The sequence below is a fragment of the Dromaius novaehollandiae genome, chromosome Z, assembly GCF_036370855.1.
Source record: "Dromaius novaehollandiae isolate bDroNov1 chromosome Z, bDroNov1.hap1, whole genome shotgun sequence".
Classification (NCBI taxonomy): Eukaryota; Metazoa; Chordata; class Aves; order Casuariiformes; family Dromaiidae; genus Dromaius; species Dromaius novaehollandiae.
The window spans coordinates 10279064-10303934 of NC_088132.1; the positions used below are offsets into that span (position 1 = coordinate 10279064).

At 49.7% G+C, this 24871-nt stretch overlaps 1 protein-coding gene across 1 annotated transcript; it reads right to left on the reverse strand.

Annotated features, from left to right (window-relative positions):
* Positions 1–2491: 2491 nt before the first annotated feature.
* Positions 2492–14273, reverse strand: CHRNB3 (cholinergic receptor nicotinic beta 3 subunit). Its single transcript, XM_026098787.2, has 6 exons — positions 13882–14273; positions 11292–11443; positions 10569–10613; positions 6485–6594; positions 5361–6243; positions 2492–4029 (listed from the first exon to the last, which is right to left on the reverse strand). Exons 1-6 carry the CDS (start codon positions 13922–13924, stop codon positions 3895–3897), a joined length of 1368 nt encoding a protein of 455 aa, XP_025954572.1. The 5' UTR covers positions 13925–14273; the 3' UTR covers positions 2492–3894.
* Between the last annotated feature and the right edge of the window lie 10598 nt (positions 14274–24871).

The following is a 24871-nucleotide window of genomic DNA, read 5'->3' on the forward strand; positions in this document are numbered from 1 at the left end:
TTCTGTAACTGTATGTATGCTTCCTCCGGGGCTGAGGTTGCTGCTGTGTATCCAGGTGCCAAACAGCATGGTGTTGTAGTGACCTAGCGCGATAATCCTGAGAAGTTTTGTAGTCATGCACCTAACGTGGTGTCTATACTACGGTCAGTCTACCCTCGGGGCCCGCGTCTGTTTAGATTCCTTGTGGTTTTGCCCCAAAGGGTTCTTCACTGAAAGGCATCATGCCTATTGAAGCCAAAGGCTTTAAGAGTAAAAAGTCCCTCATCCCCACCACTGCCATTACAGGAGGCCCTGGCTTTAACTCTGCAGTGCAAGTGCAGTGTTTTCAGTGCCTGCAATGTGTCACTCTGTGCTTTGAATGTCACCATGTCTCAGGCAAGTGTGACTCCTTGTTTCTAAAGTCCCTGATGGGCCTTTTACTTTACCTGATGCTCCCTAAAAAAACAGATGGGACTGGAATATATGACAGAGGTAATGGTGAAATAACAAGATTATAACCATCTCAGTCCAGTATTTGAAATATATAAAGTCTGTTTTCTAGAAGAAAACCATATATTCTATAATCCACCTGAATGCTGCATGGCTGTGTAGTTACTGACAGACAGATGCATGAACAAGCATGGTTTATTCTGTCAGCCTGTTAATTAAATACCATTCCTGGGACACAATTTCTTGAAGAATTTGTATTTTTTCCAAAGCCCACCACTGTACGATATATGCAGAGATGCTACCAAGTTATCTTTGCTGCACTGCCTGCCAAAACAGCAAGGAGAGGAGGGGAAAGAAGGGGAATTTGAAGAGGAGAGGTGCTTTCCGAGCCCGAAAGCTTCATTCCTATAGGAAAGACATCTGCCATCCAGCACTTACTGTTGCAATCTGCAACCACATGAGCAATGACAAGTCTTATGACTGAAGGTGTGCTGCACTGGTGTCTTAGGCAGGGTAGCTAACACCCCACAGCCAATAGGGCATCTTTACCAAAAACTATGGGTCTTTAACAAAATAAGTCCTGTTAGGAGGTGTCCCGACAGCCCACCACCTCCCCATTCGTGCCACTTATATACCACCTATCTCTCTGTCTTTCCTGAGGGCCTCAAACACAGGCTCATCAGCCTGGTATCCTAAGAAAGTTAGCCTTAGAAAGTCATGTTGTGTCTTTCCCTGGGTGCTGAGGTACCATTTCCCCCCTCTTTCCTTCCACTCGGTGGCTGTTGGATCCTTTGCCGTTTTCAGCTGTGTTTGAGAGGAGACGGGAGGCCTGGCATGTGGTTACGCTTCTGCCAGCTTGGTGAAAACAGACTGCTGTCTGGAGAGGGTGAGGGCACGGTGAGCATCTCAGCTCAGGGTGAGCTGCAGCAGGGGCCACATCTGACTGCACATCAAAGTACCCACACAAAAGAGACATTTTTTAATAGCCCCTAGGTATTTGCAGGCCAGTGACCAACATATTCACGGAAGCTCAGAAACAGTCAGTGAGAGGAAATAACGAGCAGTGAGGCTATGGATATAGAAAACCTGCAGGCAGGTCTAGGAAGACCCGAGGCCAAAAGCCATGCCTGTGCAAAGCGTTCGCGTGTCTCTCACCCTGAGGACTTGAGCCTTGGTGACCTTTATCAGCTTGAGGCAGAAGGAGCAGCTTGGCATCATCCAAAGCCATGTGAGACAGAGGAAAAGGGAATATCATACTCCTCTTCTCCTAGGTAGACTCTGTGCTGCAAATAATTCAGGGGCTCATGTAGCAAGAGCTGTTACCCATCCAGTTGGACATCATGGCCTTTTTTTGAGGAGAAATGACTGCCTGCAACTGCGTCTCGAGACCACCCCGGGGAACCTGCTGGGCAGTCACGCCGTGAAGCTCATGGTTACAGACACGTGTCTCTGCCCTTGCAGAAGGACCAGGGAGCACCAAGGGCATCACCAACCACGCGGCGGGGCAGGCAGCTGAAGTGTCGCAAGGTGAGGACGGGACCATCTGCTCACAAGCACCTGGAGCCCTTGCCCAGGGCAGGGTGTTGTCATCCGTCTCGCCCCGCAGACAGACTGACCCCTGGCAGCAGTGCTTAGAGGGAAAACCTGACGCTGATTGAATTCATCGACTGCCACACGGAAGGGTTTGCAAGCTGTTCTGCTAGGGACGTTTCACACGCCGGGGGAACACACTGACCTGAACAATGCAAAGAAGAGATCCCAGCAGCTCTAAATAAGGCCAATGTGTAAGATTTTTATATAGACACCAGTGTTTACACGAACACATCTATCTCCATATGTTAAGCAGCCTGTTCTACAATTTTATGATAGAATAACCAGCTCTGAACGTGCTACCCATCCCCCCCGCCCCCCCCCCCAGGCATAAAACGTAATGAGGAATTTCCAAGCACATGGAAAACCCTCTTTTTGAATAATTTGAGGCAAGGCTTTTTAACTGGGCTAAAAGTTACACTGACAAAAAAAGAAACAGCAGTAATACATGGGCATTCTTTGCCCACGGGAATCATTTACTAAATACAGCTTTATTAATAATGTTTGCACAAGTGAACAAAGCTTTCTGCAGCGACGAAACAACACTGGGGATGATCTTAACTCAGAGAGGTCTGGTGTGCACATATAACCCAAGCACACAAATATGTTTATGTATTTTTAATATCTTCTAACTTCTACCCCTAGGGAGAGAGTTTCAAGGCTACCTAAAGACTTAACACTAGACTCACACTGAGATTCTTGGAAATTGGATGTCTGAATCCCTTGTTAGCCTTGAAAACATCGAAAATGTCTGAGTGGGATTCTCTAAAGGACTTCATGTCAGCGTAACTTCATCCCAATGAAAGCGGTGAGAATCTCACCTGTACCTTTTTTGTCAGGTCTCATTTCCACTCTGAAGCAGTGTTTCTAATACAGCAGAAGGATCCCTTCTCAGTGAACCACAGGAATGAAATTCCAAATTGGCTGGGAAACTTCAGCAAGCAACACCCAAAGAGATAGCTTTCTGGCAGCCAGCCCAACCCACAGCTTTAGGAGAAACTCCACTTCTGCACCAACCACAAGTTTCATTTACCAAAAAGGATCTCCACGGCTCCTCTCCAGCTGGACTGTTTGGGAAGATCGTTGTTGCCACGAGGAGAAGCATGGGAAAAACCCTGACTTGCTCAGCCTTTTGGTATGTTACTGAGCACAAGGTACAAATGCAAATAATACTGAACAGTGGGTAACACTTTGCAGTGTCCCAACTGCCAAGAGGAGAGACAACACGTGCATGCCAGAACGGCTGGTACCAGGTGCGCAGAGCTGCAAGTTCCCTCACTGTTGAGCCAATCCTGACAGCAAGGTGAAGCCACAGAGTTAAGGCTTTGAATGTCCCATCTAAAAGGTATTTGTACTTCTTCTAATGCACATGCTATGCAATAGCCAGTTCTGACACATGCCCAAGGCCATCTGTAGAGCCTTTGTGGTTTTTACTTGAAAATGTAGATAGATAAACTAAGTATTGATTCAGTGTTCCTACTACAATCTAACTTCTTTTATAGCATAGCATTTTAACTGAAGGATCTGACTTTTAAACATATTCATTGCACCAAAAGTTCTATTACCATTTCAAACTAATAATTTTGGCTCATCCTGTAGCATCACCAGGCTACCAGAAAAACTACTTATAACCTGATTGTGCACCCCTGTTCACTCCAGTTCTCGGCTGCCACCAAGCCCTTCTCCGATCTCAGCCAAGTCTCTAACTGGTAGAGCTGCATGAAGATAGAAAGCACCAGTCAATGCCCGTTGTTACCTTCACCAGCTTCACTCAGTCTTGCTGTTGCATCCCAACCTGTACGATAAAAAATGAAGCCTAGATGCTCCACCATCCCATGGCACTGAGCTTGGTGTATGCGAGTGTGGGAGCATTTTCTACAAACTACTGTTCAGCCACATCTGTAACGCAGGGGTAAAGATGAGAACCGAACCCGTCACTGAGACCACCAGAAATAACCACAGGAAAATCCGATCCAGGACTTGAGCTACAAATTTCCAGTCTTGGACGACCTGGGAAGGAGAGAGGGAGAACAACCAGAGATATTAATGAGCATGGTATTTTGAAGACTTTCATCTACATTTCAGCTGTAAAAATCTTATTTTAAAAATAGAAGTGTGTAGTGTACTGTAGCCTGAAATCAACATTGCGGGGAAAAAAAAGACTTTTTCAGCACCGATTGCTGCCAGTCCCTCAAGCACCAAAGCATTTCCATATCTTTAAGCACACGACAATCAGAGACTTCTTTCAGCCCATGCAAAAGCTTTTAGCTAAGCGCATATGTAAAAGTTTCCCGACTCAGGCTTCAAGATGGCTTTATAATGATTTGTGTTTCTTTTAACAGAAATGCATTTCCCTTTGAGTGCTAGTACTTGGCTCTAGCAAAGCACTTTACCACAGACATTGCTTCCAGCACAAGTGGTCCCATTGGTTTCTGTTTCTTAAGTGCTCTGCTGGCTCAGGCTGTGCACGTGCAGGAGGGGGTTTTGCTCCGGCCCAACCCTGCACACGTGCTGGAGCTATTTATAAAAGTAATTCACGGGACTTCTTTTTGAATGATCTCAGCTTCAAACAGAAGGCTTCAGGCATGGACACTGTATGTTCAAACACTTTTCCGCTGCACATTTAATTCACTCTTCATCCTTCTGCTGAAGCCCTCTCAGCACACTTTGAACAAAGCCCTGGTTTTTGCTAGGAGGTTGGTAACAATAGTTTTTCTCTTTCCATGCTCTGTTGTGCTCATTCCCTTCTGCTGTCTTGCCCTCACATGAGATGCATTGTTTATGTGCATTGTAGCTGAGTTAAATTTTAAAATTCTGGTATTTTAATAGCAAGGTAGATTGCTGGAGGGAGGAGAAGGATGACATTTAGGGAGTAACCCAAACTGAGAATAGCGTAAATCAAGAAAACCCCCACTCAAAATGGTGCAGCTACACTCTGTAGAAGGGCTAAGAGGCCAAGACCAAGTCCTGGTGATGCCTGTGGGTATTGAGAAAGGTATAATTTTGGAGCATGTGGCAGCTCAGAGATCTTCCACGTTGGTGCCTGCCCCCAGCTCAGGCAGAACAAGGTTATCCCAATAGTCCCAAGATGGGAATTCCTTTGGGATAGCCTGCTGAGGCCTTTTGTGAGTGAAGACCAGGGGCTCAGCACAGCACAGCTCCCCTTGGAGCAATATGTTTTCCTGGAAACCATGTCGTTTACCAAGCAGGGGAAGCCCCCAGGACATGTCCCACATGAGGGCAGGAGGAAAAGGCAAATAGAAAGGCATGCAGAAAAGGAAAATTTTAGAAACCACTGCTGTCAGGGAAGCTGTGGTCTCGTCTTGCTTCCCTTCACCTACCTGTCTGATGAAATGCTCCTTTTTAACGTGCCTGGAAATGTATCGAATGGAATCAGCTGCCTTTTCCAGAAAGGCAATAACAATTTTCTCCCCATCTTTTGCTTGCCTGTGTTTCTGCTTCCCCGGGAGCTTTGATTTCAAGGTGGTTTCCTTCCCCTCGGCTTCCGAGAAGGAGTAACGGTCCACGTGGCCCTTCATGCAGAGCAGCCGGGGCAGCTGCTGGAGGAAGAGTCTTTTCACCCAGGGCGCCATGGGGTGGTAAGTTGCTGAGGAGCGGTGGTGGACGTTGATAACGAAGACGGTCACAATGATGGAGAGGGTCACAAATATCATGATAAAGAGCAAATACTCGCCGATCAGAGGGATGACTTTGGAAGAAGAAGGGATTATTTCCTCAATCACTAGCAGGAACACAGTGAGGGAGACGAGGACCGATGTAGACAGTGAGAGCTTTTCTCCTTCATCCGAAGGCAGGTAAAACACCAGGACAGTTAGAAAGGACAATCCCAGGCAAGGGATTATTAAGAATAGAGTGTAAAACAGTGGAAGTCGTCTCAAAACGAAGGAATAAGTGACAAATGGGTAGGAGTACAGGCCGTCCTTCCTGTTGCCTTTCATACCTTTGGCATTTAAGATCTCCCACTCTCCGTTATCAAAGAAGTCTTTCCTGTCCACATTTTCATCCACTAGCACCAAGTCCACCATACTGCCGTCATACGTCCACGACCCGAACTTCATGGAGCAGTTCTGCCTGTCGAAGGGGAAGAAGGTCACGTCCATGGTGCAGGAGCTCTTGTAGCTGGCGGGTGGTGTCCAGGTCACCGCTCCGTTGTGCTTCACTATGACTTTGGTCATCAGGGAGCCCTCGAAGCGTCCGTCGGCACTGGGAGGTGGACAGGGAGAAACAGTGCCAGGTTCGGGACCACGCTGGCCCCAGCCCGGCCCCATCCCAGCTCCACTCTCTGCCCCGTGGCACGAGGGAAGCGGACACGCGCACGGCCCGGAGGAGCAGCTTTCTAGCAGCACACGTGGGCTTCAGGACACCCGGAGCACCTGGAGCGCGCTGCCCGAGCTCGCCCGTCCATCCCCGGCCTCGGCCCTGAGCTTGTAGCCACGCTACTCACTTTTCGAACAAAACGATGTCGGGGAGCCAGAGGGACTCGGAGGGGACGCGGATGGCAGTGATCCCGCCGTACTCCTCCGGATTCCAGGAGAGCTTGTGGTCGATCCATTCCTGCAACGAGCCAGCAGTCCTCTGCCCACTCAGACACAGCCTCGCTCGTCCCGCCGCACCCGCTTCAGAGGAACTGCATTACGTGGCACTACAGGCGGTGCTGGCGCGGGGCTCTCCAGCTGCGGAGGGGATGCCCTGCAGGCACGGCTGGGGCATGTTAACCCCCACGAGCGCTGCCCCTCCCGGCACAGCTGGGCCCCGATCATCCCATCCCTTCCCAGGCAACCCCAGGATGTTCCTGGAAAGCACCAAGTCTCACTCTACTTACCTCCCCGCCCAGCCCACCTCATGTCAGAGAGGAGTCCTCTGGAAGGAAGGAGCCACCTCCCTTGGATGTGGCACCTTGCCTTACCTTGGAAAACCACCCTACAGTGTTTTCAGCTGGCATCTACCCCACAGGAGAGTCAAATGACATGGCTACTTTTGCCCACGGGACACAGAGGTGGCCTTTAATTCCTTTTCAGTGAAGACCTGGCCTTGTTCAGTGCACAGGACTGACATCTCCCAGTGTCTGCGCACTGTTCTTGCAAACCAAATTGTTGTTCTCCCAGTAGAGACACCTGCACACTATTGCAGGAAAAATAACATGATACTGTTTCAAAGCATTTGGTGACAACTCTGAAGAGCTGATATTATAACAAGGCAGAGGCAGAGGGAGTCCTGACCATTTTCATCATGCTGAATTCCAGAAGAAATTTCTCTCGTTGTCAAGTTTTTCAGTGGGGCAGAGCCTAGCAAAGTGGCTCCAGGGACCTGGAGGTTTCCACAGAAGTGCAGCAGAAGAGCAGGTCTCTGATCCCTGGCTGTTATTGATGGGTTTCCCAGTTGTCCTGAAGAATGGCAGAGAGGGAAAGCAAAAGCCATGGACTGTTGTCCATAGCAAGATGAGATACAGTACCCAGAGATGAGATGCTTTCCGTTAAGCTCCAGTGCCAAGAGCTCCCCAGGGATCTGGGGGCCTCAGCATCTCTGGGCAGGTTCCTGACTGTCTATGGATGGACCAACAAGCAATAATCTCTGCTGCTTCTCCCACCACACTGTCCATGCATCTTATTTCTTTGGTTCAGCGTGCTTTCCACGGCCATCCCTACCCATTTGTGTTATTGCAGTGCTTTACAGCGTGACAGCACACCAGAGCCTCAGCAGAGACGGAGACAGACAGGGAGACACAAAATATTCCTCCCCTGTGAAGGAGAAAGGGCCCAAGGTCCCGGGCAGAGGGGTGGCAGGGGCCTCCTAAGATCAGGGCTGGCCCGAGGTGCAGGCAGAGCAGGCAGCTGCAAAGCCTGGTACCAAGGTGGGTGCAAGGGGCTGAGGTCCATCACGCTGCTGCGCGGGGGGACGGTCGGGGCCACGGTGGCAGCCGACACCGCTGGCTCACGGTCCAGGCTAACGCACCCGGCGCAGGTACCCCGTGGGTCGCCTGGGGACGTAGTCGTCCCCCCAGAGTGAAACTGGAGTGGCTCCTCAGCCTGGGTTTTCTGCTGCCTCTGCCACCCTCCGCCCTCCCCACGATCCTGCATCGATTTCTGTCGCAGCTGAAGTGCTCTTTCACGTCTGCGAGACAAACGGTTGCGTGTCTCCTTACCCGAGCCAGAAATAGACAGCGTGGAGACTTTGAAGATAAGCGGTTTAAAATGGGAATCTCCCCACGGGCTCTGTGCTGACGTGAATTGCACCAGTCGAGGCGATGGGCCCTTTCCTCTCTTCCCTGCTCCAAGATCCTCTCGTGGCTCTTCCCTTCCTCCAGCTGTGCCAGATTTCTGCTCCTGGGCTGCCACTCCGGCTCCCCGCACAGCAACAAGGCCAAGGAGCGCCGGACTCGGCCTCGCAACCCTTGCCGACAAACTCTACACATTGCCTGACCTTAGATACCCTCAGCAGCTCCTAAAAGCTCCTTTGCACCCTCTGTGAGACGACATCAGGTCCCACCATCATCATCTAGCAACTGATTTTCAAAAAACCAAACAAAACAAACCCACAAAATCCTTTGTTCTGAGCTTTGCTCATCCAAGAAAAGCCAAACTCATGCAGAGAAGTAACGATCACGGTTCCTCCTCAACCTTATGCACCAGACTCCCCTGCCCTCCCCAGCTCCCACGAAAGGAGGGGAGCTGCCTCCGTAGGGAGTTCTGATCTGTCTGATTTGTTTTCACTTTTCCCTACCTGAAAGACAAATCTGTTTAAATTCTGCTTAGTTTTGTTCACCTTTTCCCAGCTGTCACCCAACACTCTCTAATAATCCCCTGGGCACTGGATCGCACGTGGGACCAGTTCATGCTAGGAGGACCCAAGGGGCACACACGAATTCCCGAAGCAGGACGCCTGGGTCAGACCATGGGCACCCAGTGCTCAGCCTGACCTCCCGGGAGCACCCGCACGTGTCAAAATCAGAGTCTGAGTCTCATTTCTGCTCCCTTTGCGTTTCATTTGGGCCTTGCTGTTCCCGGTCCATCAGACGGGGAAGGGGTCCTTGGAGCAGTAACAACTGCTGAGAGCCCAGCTCAGCGGTTCGTATGAAAATCACTGCGCTGATTTCCCCCGGGGAGCTGCCGGGACTAAAATCTGAGCACCTTTTTCCAAAGGCCTGCAGAGAAGTTGCTGTGTCCTGAGTGCAGCCCCTGCCAGGTAGGTCCTTCCACATGAAGAGGCAGAGGGATAGGAGAAAGCGGTTTCCTCCTCCTCCTCTTCCTCACACCAGAGAGGCAAATAATGGACTGGGGCCACGTCTCTACCTCCTGCGACACGCATGGACCTCCTGTAACCTGCAACAGGCCCTGGTTTCCCGCAGCGTGACGGACAACACGGGCCCCAAGCTGTGTCTCGAGGGAGGTCAGTGTTGCAATACAAGCGGTGTCCCCAGCGCGGATGGGCTAACCCGAGCCCATCGGGCAGCACGAGGAGGCCAGGACCTGGCCCTGTGCACGTGAGGGTCTGCAGATGCAGCTGAATGGGGGAAACGTGTTTCAGAGCAGGCTCTCAACCGGCTGGGTTCAGGTTAGCAGGAAGTTTCCTTGCGGAAGGGGGATTCCTCTGCTCCCTGCAGCAAGGGGAGCTTGTGCTTCTTCCCAGGACAGCTCTGCATGTTATTCCCACACAGCGTTTAGGGGCCCTGATCCACCGCATAGTCACCGCAGTGCTGCAGACACCAGACTAAGAGCAAAAGCTGAGCTGCATTTCTGCTCCACCAGCCCAGCGAGCCCTGGAAACTACTTCCCACGGCATCATTTCAGGCAAGGCTTGGGTTTTATACCCTCTGCCTGGGATCAGCTGATGCATCTATAGATATTCACATGCCTGAGAGACTTAAAATAATTGTCACAAGGTCAAAAAACTGATGCAATGTAATCTAAACCAAACACAGTGTTCTGCAGGAGTGAAGAAGAAAGGAGATCTAATTGTTCAGCTTGTGCCTTTCCACCATTTGTATAAATTAGCATCATTTCCAGAGACAAGTCTATCAGGGAGAGGGGAATAATTTGCAGAAATCCCACAGATTTTAATTTTGGGGGTGACAAGCTGGCCTTTTCTTTCTCTTTACTTATGCTGAAGAAGAAACCTCTCCGAGGCATCAGCCTCAGCTGGGGAGAGCAAGACATGGCTTGGATGACCTCTAAGTGCGAGACAGGATAGTCCCTAGGGGCACTGCAGGATCAGGAGACGTCGCGTCCCCGAAATACAGCTGCCGTCAGCCCACGGCCTGTGGGACAGGCCAGAAAAAGCAGATACCCTCTTTCCTGGCCCTTTGAGAGGGGCCACTGTCCAGCCACCATCAGCCTCTCTGCCCCTTCCTGGGTTTTCTGGGGTGATGGGACTAAGGCAAAAGCCTTAAAAACCTTTTAAAAAAATAAAATAAAAGGTGCTGCTTTTGTCTGGCCGCTCAGCATCACCGAGGGGCATCGGTGGTGCTCCGCCGGCAGGCTGGGGTGGCCGCTGGTCCCTGCCCCGCGCGGGGGAAGGAGGGCCTCGTTTACCTGCTTCAGCCACACGTTGGTTGTCATCAGCTGGTTCTTCTCGTCCTAGGGTGACACGAAGCGGAGAAGACTGAAATGCCGAAATAGCTGCCAGGAGCCGACTCTTCCCGCGTTCATCCGCCCCCGCGCACCGCTGAGCAGCTCCCGACGGCCGGCTTCCCCGCGGGACGGGGCTCTCCAGCCCCTCTGGGGAAACGAACCCACTTTCCCGGCGGAAAATCAGGGCCTGGCACTGTGCGTCGCAGTGATGGAGGGGAAAGGGAATGGAAATTTTCCAAGTGGGGGGGGGGGGAAAAAGGGATTTTGCCTCCGGTATCTTATCTGAGCGGCCAGCTGGGTCCAGATATCAGCTGCCTTCGGCCTGCGTAAAACCTTGGTCAGGCCGAACAACGTCCAACCGGCTCCACCCTTCCCCACCCCGTCCCGTCGCTGCCTCCTCAGTAAACAGCAAACGCAGGAGCCAGGGACCGTCTAGCACGGAGCAGCTGATGAATTTATGATGCAGCGAAGCCTTGTTCACCGAGAACAGCGGTGGGAACGGGGCGGGAGGTCACACCCCCCCCACCACCACCCCCACCATCGCTTCACGCCCCGGGGGTTGTGGCCCAGCCACCGCCGTGCAATTCCTGTCGCTGGGGGCAGAAGCAAACAGCAGAACCAGCCCTCCCAGACGGATGCAAGGCCGTCCATAAGGGATGGGATGTTTTACCCGGGGAGACTCACCACGTCCACCAGCTGAGAGATCTTTAGCCCGAAGAGGACTTTGATGGTGTCGTTGGAGCTCTCCACCGGGCGGACCCATTTCTGATAGCCTCGAAATAAGTGCTTCAGGAGCGCGTCCTCATTTTCAGCAATGGAGCCGGAGGCGGCCACGCCTGGGAGAGAGCACAGAGAGCCCGGAGAGCAGAGGCGGGGCACGGCGTGACCCGAAGAAACGAGGCAGAGCAGCGATGCGAGAGGAACCCGCCTCTGGGCAGACCCTGCCAGCGAAGTCTGTAGGAACTGGGACTCTCGGCAGAGCCAGGCAAGGGGAGGGGAGGGCAGGACAGCCCCAGCCGGGGCTGTGACGGCTTCGTGTTAGCTTTCTGTTTCCTTTCCAGCCTCTTTGTCTCGAGTTTGGGCTTCCTCGTTATTACTCTCTAGGAGATCTTCAAGCTTTGAGCATCAGATGCTCGTGGTTGTGTGTAGTAAAAACCAGCCCGATAAACGCCACCCTGGGAAACACGTCTGTTTTTCCCGATACCTGCAGCGAACCACGGGGAGCCGGAGCCGGAGCCGGGGGGAAGGTCGGGTTGCTGTGGGGCTATTGCTGCTGGACGACTTGCAGCTGGAAGCGAGAGCGATACGCGGCGGGGATGTCGCCGCTGGGGCCTTCCTCCCGCTTTCTTCGAGGTGGGCTTTGAAACAGAGGTCGCCCAGCGCGAGGGCCTCGGCAGCTGCACCGAGGGAGAGCTGCAACCACCGAGGGGCTAAAGCGCCCGGTGCAGCACGCCTCCGCGGGGGGGATCTGCGGGGAGGTCCCCGCACCTTGGAGGGCAGGAGGGGACACCCGAACAGTGAGGCTGTGGGGAGCCGGGGAGGCCCAGAGGGAAGCGGCACGGCCGAAGGACCGGCTGCAGCAAAAGCCTGCTCCCCTGCCGCAGCTTTCCACCCTAAAAAATCGTCCCCTAACTCTTTCGGGATGCCCTCAAAGCGGCACGAGGTACAGGTCAAAGCAGCACCTGCAGCCACAGGAAATGCCCATTCCTCTGAGACATCTGTAAACTCTGAAGCCTAATGATTGCCACTCACAGGGCAGCAGTCAGTCACCTCACTGCAATTGCGGCAGAGTTACCGAGCTTTGGGGAGGGGGAGGCCAGCTGAAGAGAGGGACTTTTCATTCTCCTTTTTGCCAGCCAGGGATGGACTCACTTGACTTTCAGTGCAGGTTAGAGCAGCTTCTAGGGCCACCTCGTTTTGCCACTCTGTCACAAAACTTTGGGGTCTCTCATTACCAGCAAGGAAATCACAAACGTCCCTCCTGAAGGTTTCTTCTCCTCACGTCAGGGCTATCGCTAGCTCCACCACAGCAGATCAGGGACAGAGCATGGGGTTTGTCCCAGGAAGCTGGGCTGCCTGACCAAAAACGCCAGACAGGCATTGCATCCGCACCCGGGGAAGCGAAAGAAAAATTTTCTCCTTCCCCCTCTACCCACAGCCTCCACGGTCCAGCCCCCTCCCACACACACCTCTCTCCGGGGAGACCCTTAGGAAGCAGCTCCCAGCCCTTTCGCGGTCCCCTTAGGATGTCCTTAGTGGTGCACGGTCATCGAACACAGGAAATTTAACGAGAATGCCATTGAACACGAAACATCCACAACCCCCAAAAGACTTGCGGGGTCAACAACTTTGTTCCAGGGCTGGAACGTAATAACGCTCCAGGTTTATTTCAGGATAACGCCCTGCACACACGCATGCAAACACACAACGCGCTGGCCCGATGCCTCTGTTTAACCTCCCTTACAGAAAAATGACGCTGTTTCGGAGCCCACACCTCACGGGCGTACCCGCAGCCCCAGGGCCCTCAAGGGGCCCTGATGCCCCAGGAGAGCATGGCAGAGATTTGGCCAAGCCGTTCATCCCAGAGCTGGATGTGCAGCTTCTCCGCTGCTGGAGAAGCCGCAGAAAAGTGCAAAAAAGAGAGACTGGAGGGGAGAAATCCCACAGAAAGGAAAGGCAGGAGGAATAAGGTTGGTGCTCATATAACATAGCCTCAATACTTGCAGGGAGACAGCTTGAAAGTGTGGGGGAGCAGTTTTTAATGACGAGGAAGCCATACCAAGGGGGAAAAAGAGCCCGACAGCCCCTTCGAACAAGCCCCGTCTGACGATGAGGTTAGAAAAAGCAGTGGTGAATACGCTGCACAAAGGAGCATCGCCTTTGGGGAAAAAAAAACAGAGAAGCAAGCTGCAGGTGAGATGCACCCCTATGTCATATGTTAAGAGCAGAAGTTTTCCAGCTGCCTGCCAGGTTGCCACAAGCAGAAGCCACAGAGTAGCGTTTGCCAGGTAGCCCCCAGGTATTGAACACAAATGGCATTTTTCAGGGTGGACCAGAGCCCTGGTATTTTGCTTTAACTTCCTCTCTGTGACCATCACACCGCCGTTATTAAAACCCCGTTGCCAAACCGGCTGTGGCTGCAATACAAAGTTAGGAGCAGGTTAAACAGACGACCACCCACCTCACCCCAGCAAGCAGCAGCTGACTGGGTGGCAGGAAAAAACTTGGGCATCTTTTGCAGCCTCAGCGCGGGAGGAGAAGCAGCAGCACTTACCTGCACGGCTCAGACACAGCGCGAGGAGCGTTACACAAAGCATGGGCACCGCCGCGGCTCTTCCTTTAAGTCTGGTCTTCCGTCTTCATAAGCAGTTTGGTCTCACCGTGGTGGGGGACCGAAACAATCTCATTAAAAATCGAGGCGGGCAATTAACTCTGCGAGGCAAGAGAGCACCTCTCCAGCCGTGTCTGGTACCGCAGCGGAGCTCTGTAAAGCACATCACACTTCATTGATTTTTCGTCAGCTGTCACATCCCGCAAGCCTAAGACGGGGCTCTGGGTCCTAAGCTCTGGCTGACCTATTCCTGGCGGTATTCGTGGGGTTATAGCGGTTACAGTGGTCTAGGAGAAGTGAGGCGACGCTTGCAGGGAGGAGTAATGTCTTTTATTAGACCGCCAGCTGGGAAAAGTTATATTTGAGCAAGAAAAAACAGCCTGCAGGTCAGACCTGAAGAAGGGTGATATGCCTGGAAGCTTGTCTCTTCGGCTGTATTCGTTGGTCTAATAAAAGATGAAGCCTCCCTGCAGAGTTACCGTATTCCTTTTTCATACAGCCCTAAAAATAGATATTGGGGGAAAAAACAGCAGGTGTATGGGGGAAAACAGGGCTGATTCTGTAGCGTTACCTCTCATCACACGCACAGAATCACACGCAGCAGCTCGGAGATGCCTGCGCAGGACCATCGCTAGCACAGCTTAAGGGAGTACATGGTCCCAGGGCCCGGTGTTCAGCGGTGGTGGTGGTGGGACCTTCGATTAGTTAGCAGGTTCCTCTCTAGGCACCTTTCCTCTCGAGTTGCTCCTTGCACCAGGCTTCCTTGGAAGCCACCAGAAATCAGTGATACCAAGCAGCACGTGGGCTCCTTTTTTCCCTCTCTCTACCTCTCCCCTGCCCAGGGATTCAGGATCTTCATCCACAGGAAAACTTGGGTTTTCTTCCCAAATGGGAGTCGCTTTGCCACCTGTCTCCAAAAGGGATTTGTTTTCTCTGAACTTTTCAATTTCAAGGAAGACCGGCTCAAAATTCCTTTAGTTTGCACCCGAACCCAAAACTGCTTCTGCTTTGATCGATTCTTTCTGGCTGCTTTCTGTGTCACTGCTGGCACAGTTCTGTGTGTAAATCTATTCAAGCTGCACAGTAGGAAAGTACTTTTTGTGCCGGTTTCAAGAGAATGGACAATATTTGGCTGGGACGGTGCAGACACACAACGCCACGACCTGTCACCAAACTGAGAGTAGACCAAACACGTGACCACCTGCCCTGATGTAAAGTTTGCTGGGACGGAGCCGCCCCTTCAAAAGACAACGTTAGACAGCACTGCATCGGAGACTGGAGGGAAGACTTGTTTTCAAAAGGCATTATCTCACTGCACAGATCTTTGCCGTGCGCTAGTGAAGTTAATCTATCAGCTGTCAATAGCAATAGGCTCTTAGCCACCTTGGAGGCTGTTTGGAGGGAAATTCAATGTGTGCTTTACCGTTACCTCTGCGGCCGCTGCTGGGGCTCTGACAAGGTTACGGACCTGGCGTGCCTGATTTTAGGCTCTCGGAGACATCTGGCAGTCGGAGGAGGGAAATGATACACTGGGAAATAATTTCTATTTGCTCGCTGGTGGTGTTTGCAAGTCTTCACTCAGCCATGCTCTCAAGCCCTTTTGAAGGAAAGCACGCGTGGACGCTCCGTTTTACTGACAATACGATGAAGCGTGTGGAGCATCCGCTCTGAGACAGAGCATGAATTTCTGGATGAAACCTGAATATTCTCCATTGCAAACCTGCCTCTGCTTTTCCACAGGTTTCAGGGGATTCGTAAGCGACATCAGGTTACGACTCCAGGCCGCAGACAGACTGGAGCTGCTCGAGCACAAACAGCATTTGACCTTGGCCTTGCTTGCTGGACTGATTTAGCTCAAGTGCATAAGAAGATAAATCCACCCAGAAATGATCGGTTTGAGCCCACAGGGTTAAAATCAGGAGGAACTGAAAACCTGAGGTTACGAAGACGCGTGCCGGGCTGTGTCATCCGTAGGTGCCAAGCAGCTGAGCGCGGTGAATGCGTTTTCCCGTGAGGGGCGGCAGCGGCGGCTGGAGCCCGGATGGGAGGCGAAGCTGAACGGCTCAGGGAGAGGACAGGGAGGGAGGAAGGATGCAAGTAGGAAATGCTGCAAGCCAGAGCCGATGGTCCCCATCCCCAGGACCGTTTTTCAGCCGGCTCATTGAAGCCGTCGAGACGCCGGGCGCTGGCGCGTGCGTTTGCAGGGGAGTTTGCAACCACTGCTCCCCGCAGCCCTGCAGCAGTCCAGGCACCTCCTGCTCTCGCCCACCTCCCCAGCCCCGCTCAGCCTTGCCCGCCTTGCCGTTTGCCTCCCTTTGCCTGCCCTTTTCCCACAGGGATCTGCACCACGTCCCAGTATCCCCAGTCCCTCCACGGTGTCCCAGCACAGCCACCACTTCCCTTTTTGTGTTCTCCCAAGCTGAGAGTCTTTCCCATCCGTCTTGTCACGCTCACCTGGTCTTTTCCCTTTCCCTTCTCCTTTTTACAATTTTTTTCCCCACTTTCTTCTGCGTTGTTTCAGCACCCCTCCCTGGCAGGACCCGGATAGTGCAGGCAGCACTGTACAGAGGCCAGTTGCAATATCTTACAGCCATCCAGGGAGCCCAGGGCCCTGGGACATTTAGGTCTGTGGGTATAATTGGTCCATCTGACTTGTTTGGGCTACAGTGCAGACAAAAAAATGCATCCTGTGTAAGCTTCATTCTATATAATACACGTGGTTTTGAAAGCTCATGCCTTGAGTGATTTATTTGCCGCTGGAACTTTATATGATGTTATCTGGGGCTGGATAACCAGCTCTAAAAAAAAACAAAAACAAAAAAAAACCCTAAAAATTTTGTACTTGTGCATGGACCTGTTTGAAAAACAGTCTTCGTATCAGCAGGGGAAAAGCAGCCACTTAGCACAACGAGTTAGGAAACAGCTGATGGGAGACCTTGACCGCGGCTACCAAACCTGTGCCCACTTTCCAGTTCCAGTAAGATAGATGGTTTTAGCCATGACGAGTCTCTGCAAGTACAAGAGATGATTTTGCAGACCGAAAGCAGCTCCTGTCTCGGGTTTCTCTGGTTCATTCCTGCTGTGAAGAGCTGCCACTTGCCGTCCTCCCCATTTCCACCACGTTTACCTGAATGCAGACTTGAGAAGGCTTCGAGCCGCTGTGTCTTCTGACAGTGTACAGCCCACGCAGCTGCTCTCTGCCTGCTCCCCTCTGAAATCCTTCCACCGTTGCGTTGGGGCTGGACACTTGGAGGGAGATTGAGGACCTTTCGGAGGTTGGCAAGCCCTTCAGCACTGTATACACATTAATATTTCTAATGGACGGTGCATTGCCCTCTGCATTAGACTCTCTGCTTCCCTTACTCGGTCCCAACGTTACCACAGGGTCCAGTCCGGGATATTGCACCACGTCTTGGGGCTCCTGGGTCAACACCTGAATGTTGGTGTCACTAAATACCTGTGAAATTTGATAATTTTCACGGCTGTTTGGTCTGAGCTGGTAACTGTAAGCTAAGATCTGGCTCTGCCCTGCTATCGTCGCGGCTTGCCTTGCCATTTTACCAAGGTCCTTGCCGCTTCGGTTGCCTCCCCTTGCAGCCTGGGTGTTCTCTGCAGCACCGTGGCTCTGCTGTTCGGGCGCTGAGGCCTGGAAGACTCCAAAGGCAGGTAACGGCCTATTGGCAAGGGCCAAAACTTCATTGCTGAGCCTAAGAGAAGACGCTGTTTTGAAGACGAGTGCTCTGGGAACAAAAAAGGCGCCTGGGTCGTGCCTCCCACTGCGGTGACCTCTCATGCTCGCTGATGTCACCCGGTGCCTGGAGGCCCCTACCCCGATGCGGGTGGCACTCTGAGGCCGCAGGGACTGCCATCGCCTGGTTTTCTGCTTTCTTCTTCTGATTCAGTGCAAACTTTTCATTGCCAAAGTAACTGTGAAACGCAAGGGGCAATTGCTGCCGCGTCTTGTGGCCTCGATAAGCTGCCTGAATGGTGGCAGCAGCTTTGTTCATTTCATCCACCTCTCTCCGGACTCGATAGCCTCTCCACGTAGCCTGAATGCTGGCAGCGGACTGATTTTCTCTTTGGAGCCTCTGGCGTGTTTTCCTTCCCAGGGTTTGGTGTGGTAGAGTGAGGGGGTCCTTTGGCGATACCGTACTGAAATCAAACCCTTTGCCAGGAACTGAAGAGTAGGGATGGGCATGGCTAGGTCTACCAGCTCCATTCCTGCCTGCATTTGATGGCATTTGCTTCTCATAATCGTTTCCTGAGTTATCAGAGATGGTCGCTCTGTGGGTGCCCATCTGCACAAAAGATTCAGAGTCAGGTGTCTTTTTAGATTTAGAAACATATCTCGTTGCAGACAGATAGTAATTCTCATTTTTTCTACAAAATGGAGGTGCAACATGTTTGCTAGAAATGCTTGGAGGCTCATATTCTTCTGTCTCTTGGTTCATTACATTACTGCATATTATTCTGGTGTTTGTGGCTTTTTTCATGATGTTTCAATAAAAAGAAATGCAATTGCTGTTGTATAGTTTCCTCTCTTGCTCCTTGCCTTCTGCTACCTGCTTGGATTACAGAAAGAGGATTATTTTCATAGTTTAGAAATTCTCCATCACGAGGATTTTCAGCAAGTGTACTGCGACTTGCATTTCTGTGCAGAAAAGGCTAGACTAGTTACATCTTCTATACTGAAATCCACTCATACACAGCAGCCTCATCATACTGTGCTTTGTGGACATGACCCTGCACTCCAATTTTTGCATGTCATGGGTGATTCTGCCACCTCTGGTTTCAATACAACTTTTTTTAAAAAGCTACTGTTTTCACAGAAGTGACCAAGGTATGTTACTGCAGCAGCAGAAAATGTCTCAGCCACATTTAGCCTCACGGATCTCAGGGGCTGAGAAACACAGCTCCTTAGTTTGTATCACTGAGCCGCGGGAGGGACACCCGTGTCCTCACCTTCAGCTTTCTGCAATCGATTGGGGAAGGGCTGAGAAAAGAGAGCAAGTGTTAAATGCTTTCTTGGCTGCGGAGGTGGCTGCTCTCTGGTTGATCCGAACTTGTTTTGACAATTTCCCTTCCCTCTGAGCGCCCTTCAGAAACCCTCTCTCCTGCCAACCTTTCAGCAGCAGCATGCCTCATGACCCGCTGCATGCCCTGCCTTTCCAAACTAGAGCCAGAAATACTAAAAGGCTCCCTGAGCGGCTGGCGGAGGGTGGGAATGCAGTCCAGCCACCTCATCTGGGCACCGCTTTGATGAGCTTTTAAGTGCCTGGCCTTCTAGGTGGCCACCGAATGAGGAGATGTGGGCTTCTGAAGTCCTGCGCAGGGAAAACAAGCCTGCCCAGTTAGAAATGTTCCTCCTCCAAACTGTGGCCAGGCCCACTCGGGCTAGGAGCCACTGGAACTGCTTCGGTCGTCCAGGATCCAGGCCATCTGGTCCTCCTCAGAGCAAGACCCCTGATGTTCACAGCACCCGTCCTCTGCCTGGTATCTCATGGCTGCAGCTCTTGCCCAGGAAGGAGCAATTCTGGGGCTGGGGCTGGACCTCACCTTGGCTCTGATTGTGCAGGGAAATTCAGTCACTTTACAGCCAAGAATCTGAAAGATCAGGAGTTTCCAGGGAGCAAACAGGGCAATCCTCCGAAAGGGAGAAAAACTGGGGTGCCAGAGCCAGTTCCTACGAAGGGTGTGCATCTGGCTTCACATCACCGCTGGTTAAACAGCAAAAACTAGTCTGGTGTAGCGTGAAAACAACTTCTCCGCAGGAAAACAGTGGGGAAGGTCGCAAGAGGCTCTTCCTTTAACACTTCCCTCTAAATTGCTTCTCTCTTCCTCAAGCCCTGTCATAGCAGGGCTCACGTCAGCCCACTGCTGTCCGATGGTCTGATCTGCGGTTTGAGCCTTCTTGCCGGAGATGCCTGCTTGCCATGCTGAGTCCGTATGATCTCGGTTAATGTCAATAATTTATATAGGATGATATTCATCCCATCTACAGATTTCTTTAAGGTTAGATAGATGTGCTCACAGGCAGGACCCAAAGAAATAGGATATGTAGGGCCATCATTTTGAACATATGCATCATATTTTGGACTTACATTCTAACTGGCTTATGAACAGGTACCATCAGATCCCTTACTTAGATGCCTAAATATAGACCCAGAAGCCAGCTTTCACATGCAGCAACTTTCAAAAAGCTTTTTTATTTTTTTAACAACAGATCTCTAAGAGTATTGAGTATAGAAATAAGGCTAAGGTCTTGGACATTCATGCATGTTAGCCTACAGTTTTAAATAGTAAGACTAATTAGCCTGGAAGTACGCTAACATACTATGTTAAATGGGATTGTAGACAAAGTATAGGGTATCAAATGTCTTCACAGCGTCTGAGTGAAGTCAGAGTATGATTTTTAAGTAATTTGCAAAATTAATTTTTAGGCAACATATAACCGTAATAGAAGTGATATGAAGGCAATATTAGGTAACAGAATGAGATCCTGTAAATATTTGGTGGTATATCTAGCCAATGGATATAATTTACAACCATATAGGTTAATTGAATAGTTTAAAGATTTAAAACAGCAAAATGGGCAGTTTTTTGACCCTAAAGGTTTTTGCACTGGATGACATCTCTGATATCTGGCACTTGTCTTGCTCCAGACAGGCCAGAAGAGCTGAATATGACAAATGTTTACAGTTTCACCTCATCAGAAAGCATAATTGATGTCACTTATGATAGTGCATAAAATCTAGATTTCCCTTTTCTAGTGTTTCCTAGAGCGGTTTCAATGGCGTGCCTGCGACTGGTCAGAAGTATCAACGTAATTGAAGTAAGGGTATTTAAGGTGCCCAGCTTCAGCTAACAGTAAACAAAGGCTGGGTTTGAACAACTCACTGAACTGGGACCACAGTCCAGCAGTCTGTGTACCTTGGGAGGAGCAGGAGGAAGAGGAGGAGGAGGCCGATGTGCTCTGCCCTCTGCTCCCGGTGCGGGAGGACCGGAGCTGGGAGCGCGCCAGCAATCCCGCAAAAAGGCCGGCAAGCGCCCGGCCGATGCAGCACGCCTGTCTCAAATGACTTTTGAGCCAGCCGTCAGACCTGCTTCATAAGGTTTGCAGTGTTTTAAGGCTCTCGGTAAGCCCAGAGACCATGATGGATTAATGGGGGTGATCATTCGGCTACAAATGTTATCGTCAGTTCAGTCGCGTTGTTCGGTCAGTTAAATACTCATTAGAAACGATAGCTGGGTTTTATCTCACCATGGTCTTGTCGTGCACAGCAGATTGCCGTGCTGCTGGGAGCCTGGTCTCCCATAATGACCTCATTATCTGATATTTAGCCGCTTGCAGCTGAAAGCGCACACGGCTTCGTAACTTTGCTCCCGAAGAGCAATGCTGCCTAGATTCGTGCCAGACAGCAGCACCGCCTCGGTGCCTCCTCTTCCGCACTATGCTCATGAGAAAAGTGACAGGGGAGTTTTTGAAGATACACAAAGGAAATCCCAGCTCTAAGGCTTTGCCCAAAATGTTCAAAGAGTCCAGCTCCCTAAGCAAACCTTTTATCATTGATTTCTGGGAAGAAAGTTGTGTTCTTGGTGAACACATCACCCAGAAAGCTCCTAAATGAACATTTCTGTTTGCACATACAGTAGTCCTACACATAAGAACGAACATCCAAGTAGAATAAAAACAAAAATAGATATGTAAGCTCATCCTGAAAGCAAGGAGAGTAAAATCCATTGAAATAATAAGTAAGCCTCCTCCTTCCTCAGGTGAAGCACATCCAGGTAACCCAAAACAGTCTCCAGTTGAGACTTGCATTTCACTCCAATGCTGTTTCTAACAGTGCTTTGCACATTTTTTGTTGCTGGCACATTTTATAACAGGCAACAGTATTAGTTACCAGAAGGTAATAAAAAGCTGCTGCCCCATGTCCCACCCTCACGCTCATTTGCTGACAACCTCTGTTACTGAGCGGTTCGGTGTCTCATTACCATGTATGGAAGATCAGAAAAGGAGTGCAAATGGCAAATGTGATAAGAAACTTGGCTGTTTAAGTTCTGACATTATTTAATGAAAAGATTAAATGAGTCTTGTGTAAGACAGAAGAGCAATACTGTAGAGGAGCAAGGCAAGGCATGTTAAACGAGGCATAAAAAATGAGATAATGTTCACAATTATAAAAGATTTCTGACAAAAAGAGAAGTCTTTCTTCTATAGTCATGTCTCATGACAGAGCTGAGGGCTGAGTAGACAACATGCTCAGAAGACTGTGCAGTGATTGTACGGTGAAGACCAAACAAGGCCAATGTCATTTACTGCATGTATAAGCTTCTGTTCCTTGTGTGAGAGAGCAAAAGACATCGACTCAGGCTGTTTTTTAATTCTATATAGGAATCCAGTCTGTCAGACAGCACTGTAAACAACACAGAAAGCACCACTTGCAGACACTAATTTAACTTAATTACATATTATTATTGAAGATATACATGTCATTTACCCAGCAGCTATTAATTTGGAATACCATGAATCCAAAAATCCAAAGTCAAAACAACCTCAGTAGACAGGGTGGGAGGTAAATTTCAATGTTGACAGAAAAATGGTTATCAACAGGGTGATACTGCTAGACCAATCATAACATCATCATAGGCTGGCTTGAGCATATGAGTTTAAAAGATATTCCTTATTCATATATGATGTGTAGAGAAATTATAATGTCGGCTTTTGTATTTGGTTGTCTTCTAATTATACGAGAAGTTACTGCCAGGAAATCTGATTTTTGTCAGCTGGTGACAGTATCAAAGAACGATAACCCCTCTGAACCTGTAAGTGGTGTGTGTGTGTGTGTGTGGGGGGGTATATGCTTTAAAGAGATTACCTGTTCATAACTAGTGTTCCTTAAGCTGAAAGATGCACATGTACCTTCCCGTTAGGGGTAGCACCTGTGTCCTATTCTCCAAGACCAGAAGATTTTCCTGCTGCAGAACCTGTAGAGAATGCCCAGTTCTCCTCCATGCCAGGCTTGTGAATAAACTCTGAGGCATTCCAGTCCCTTCTCAGTAAAAGAAAATTAATAAAAAGATGTTCCCGTCTGAACTCAGAAGGAGAGAGATGAAGATAAGAACTGAATGTACATGCAGACTACGTAATTTGAGATTACTGATAAATAGACTCCTTTTCCATTTTTGAGAAATGATCTGTCTGTAAAACCACCCTGGAGGTGACAGCCAGCAGTAAACACCATAAATACTCATTTAGCTGGAAGTGACTTTCGGAGTCCTTGAGAGAAACTGCCACCACAAAACCACTTGAGAGAACACCACATCAGCTCAGGATACCTATGAGACAGGCGTGCAAGCACAGGTCAAGCTTAAAATGTTAGAAATGGAAACATTTATCAGTCAGGTCACCCCGTGTGGCAGGAGCTCATGTGACATGTGCTCTAATGAGAGCAGAGGACTCCACCTTCATATCTCACAACCAGCTTGAGAACAGCTCTCTACCCACTTAGATTTTCTTTGCAGGCGGCATTCCTCTGGACCTGACAGCATCATTATCAATGATTTGATGAATGATGAAACAGATCCTATCAATATAAGAAAAAAGAGGCAGAGAACCCTGGACTCAGCTGTGAGAATCAGCGTCCTGAAGTTTCGTTCTCTGCAGAACCAGCTGCTTGGATTAATTATACTGAACTTCAACATGCAGGTGAAAGTGTTAGAATTTCTTAAGTCCAGAATGAGGTTCTTCTCCTCTTTAGCAGAAAAAAGGGACCCTCGATGAATACTCTTTCCTTTCTGAGCCACAGATCCAGATTCTAAAGCACCTGAAGCCAAGAAAGAGTTCACTTCTGGTAGAAGACATATACGAGGACCGTCCTGAAAAGAGATGGTGGAGGGGAGGACTGTAGACAAGTCGAAGATGAAAGAAGAAACCATGAGCAAATGCAAGATATCATCCTTTTTCTGGATTACGCTGCACAGATCACTGAACAGAAGATATTCCAGCAGGGAATCAAATATCTTTCTCAGACCCAAATCCTGAAGAGCCAGCTTATCTACAGACAACAGCTGCAGGCAGAGATCTTGAAGCTGTAATGGCTACATCCAGTGATGCCTGAAAGCAAATGAGGAGACTGCCTAATTTGCTCGAGCCATAAGAAAGTCTTCTGTGTGTTCAGCAGAAAAAGACTTACCTCATGATCATCCTCATGCTCCCACCAAGTTAAAAGACTCTAGTAATAGACCATAAGAACCACTAAGGATGCACAGGATAATTACTTTTTCAGAGGGTCCAGAAATGTGTTATCTCAGTCTTTGCAAGCTGTCTCCCCTATACAATCGGAGAAGGCAGCTCCATGAGGATCACTAGACCCTTTAGCACTGCAGACAATAAAAAGCTGATAACCAGTGCTAAATGAATTAACACTGGCAGGATTTCAGAGAGATTTAATGATGGCTTAATACAATATGTCTATTCTCAACAGATGTCCTTGAATAGCTTTTTTCTGAATAACTGATTTAAATGTTTTCTTTGACTTCATAAGAATTATTTAAGATGACTTTCCATTGTGAAATGTTTTAAGTTAGTCACAGATGAAATTTTTTCAGCACACTTTTAAACTCCTTCAGTCATCTGTACAACACTACAAGGCTGTCTGCCCAATTTGAACAACAAATGCTGTGGTTCCTTCAAAAGGAGATTTCTATTAAAAATATGCAATTTCTCTTGAAAGCACACAAACACAAAGAGAATTCTGTAATAACAATTAATATTGCCATAATATATTTTGTGAATTATGTATTTACCCTGTGTTGCTGTTTTTCTATCTATTAGTAAATCATTATCATGGCTAAAGTATGGGAAATAACCTGCTGTGCTTAAAACAGCAGGAGTAACATCCCTGAATTTGCAATCACGGCAGACTGTAAG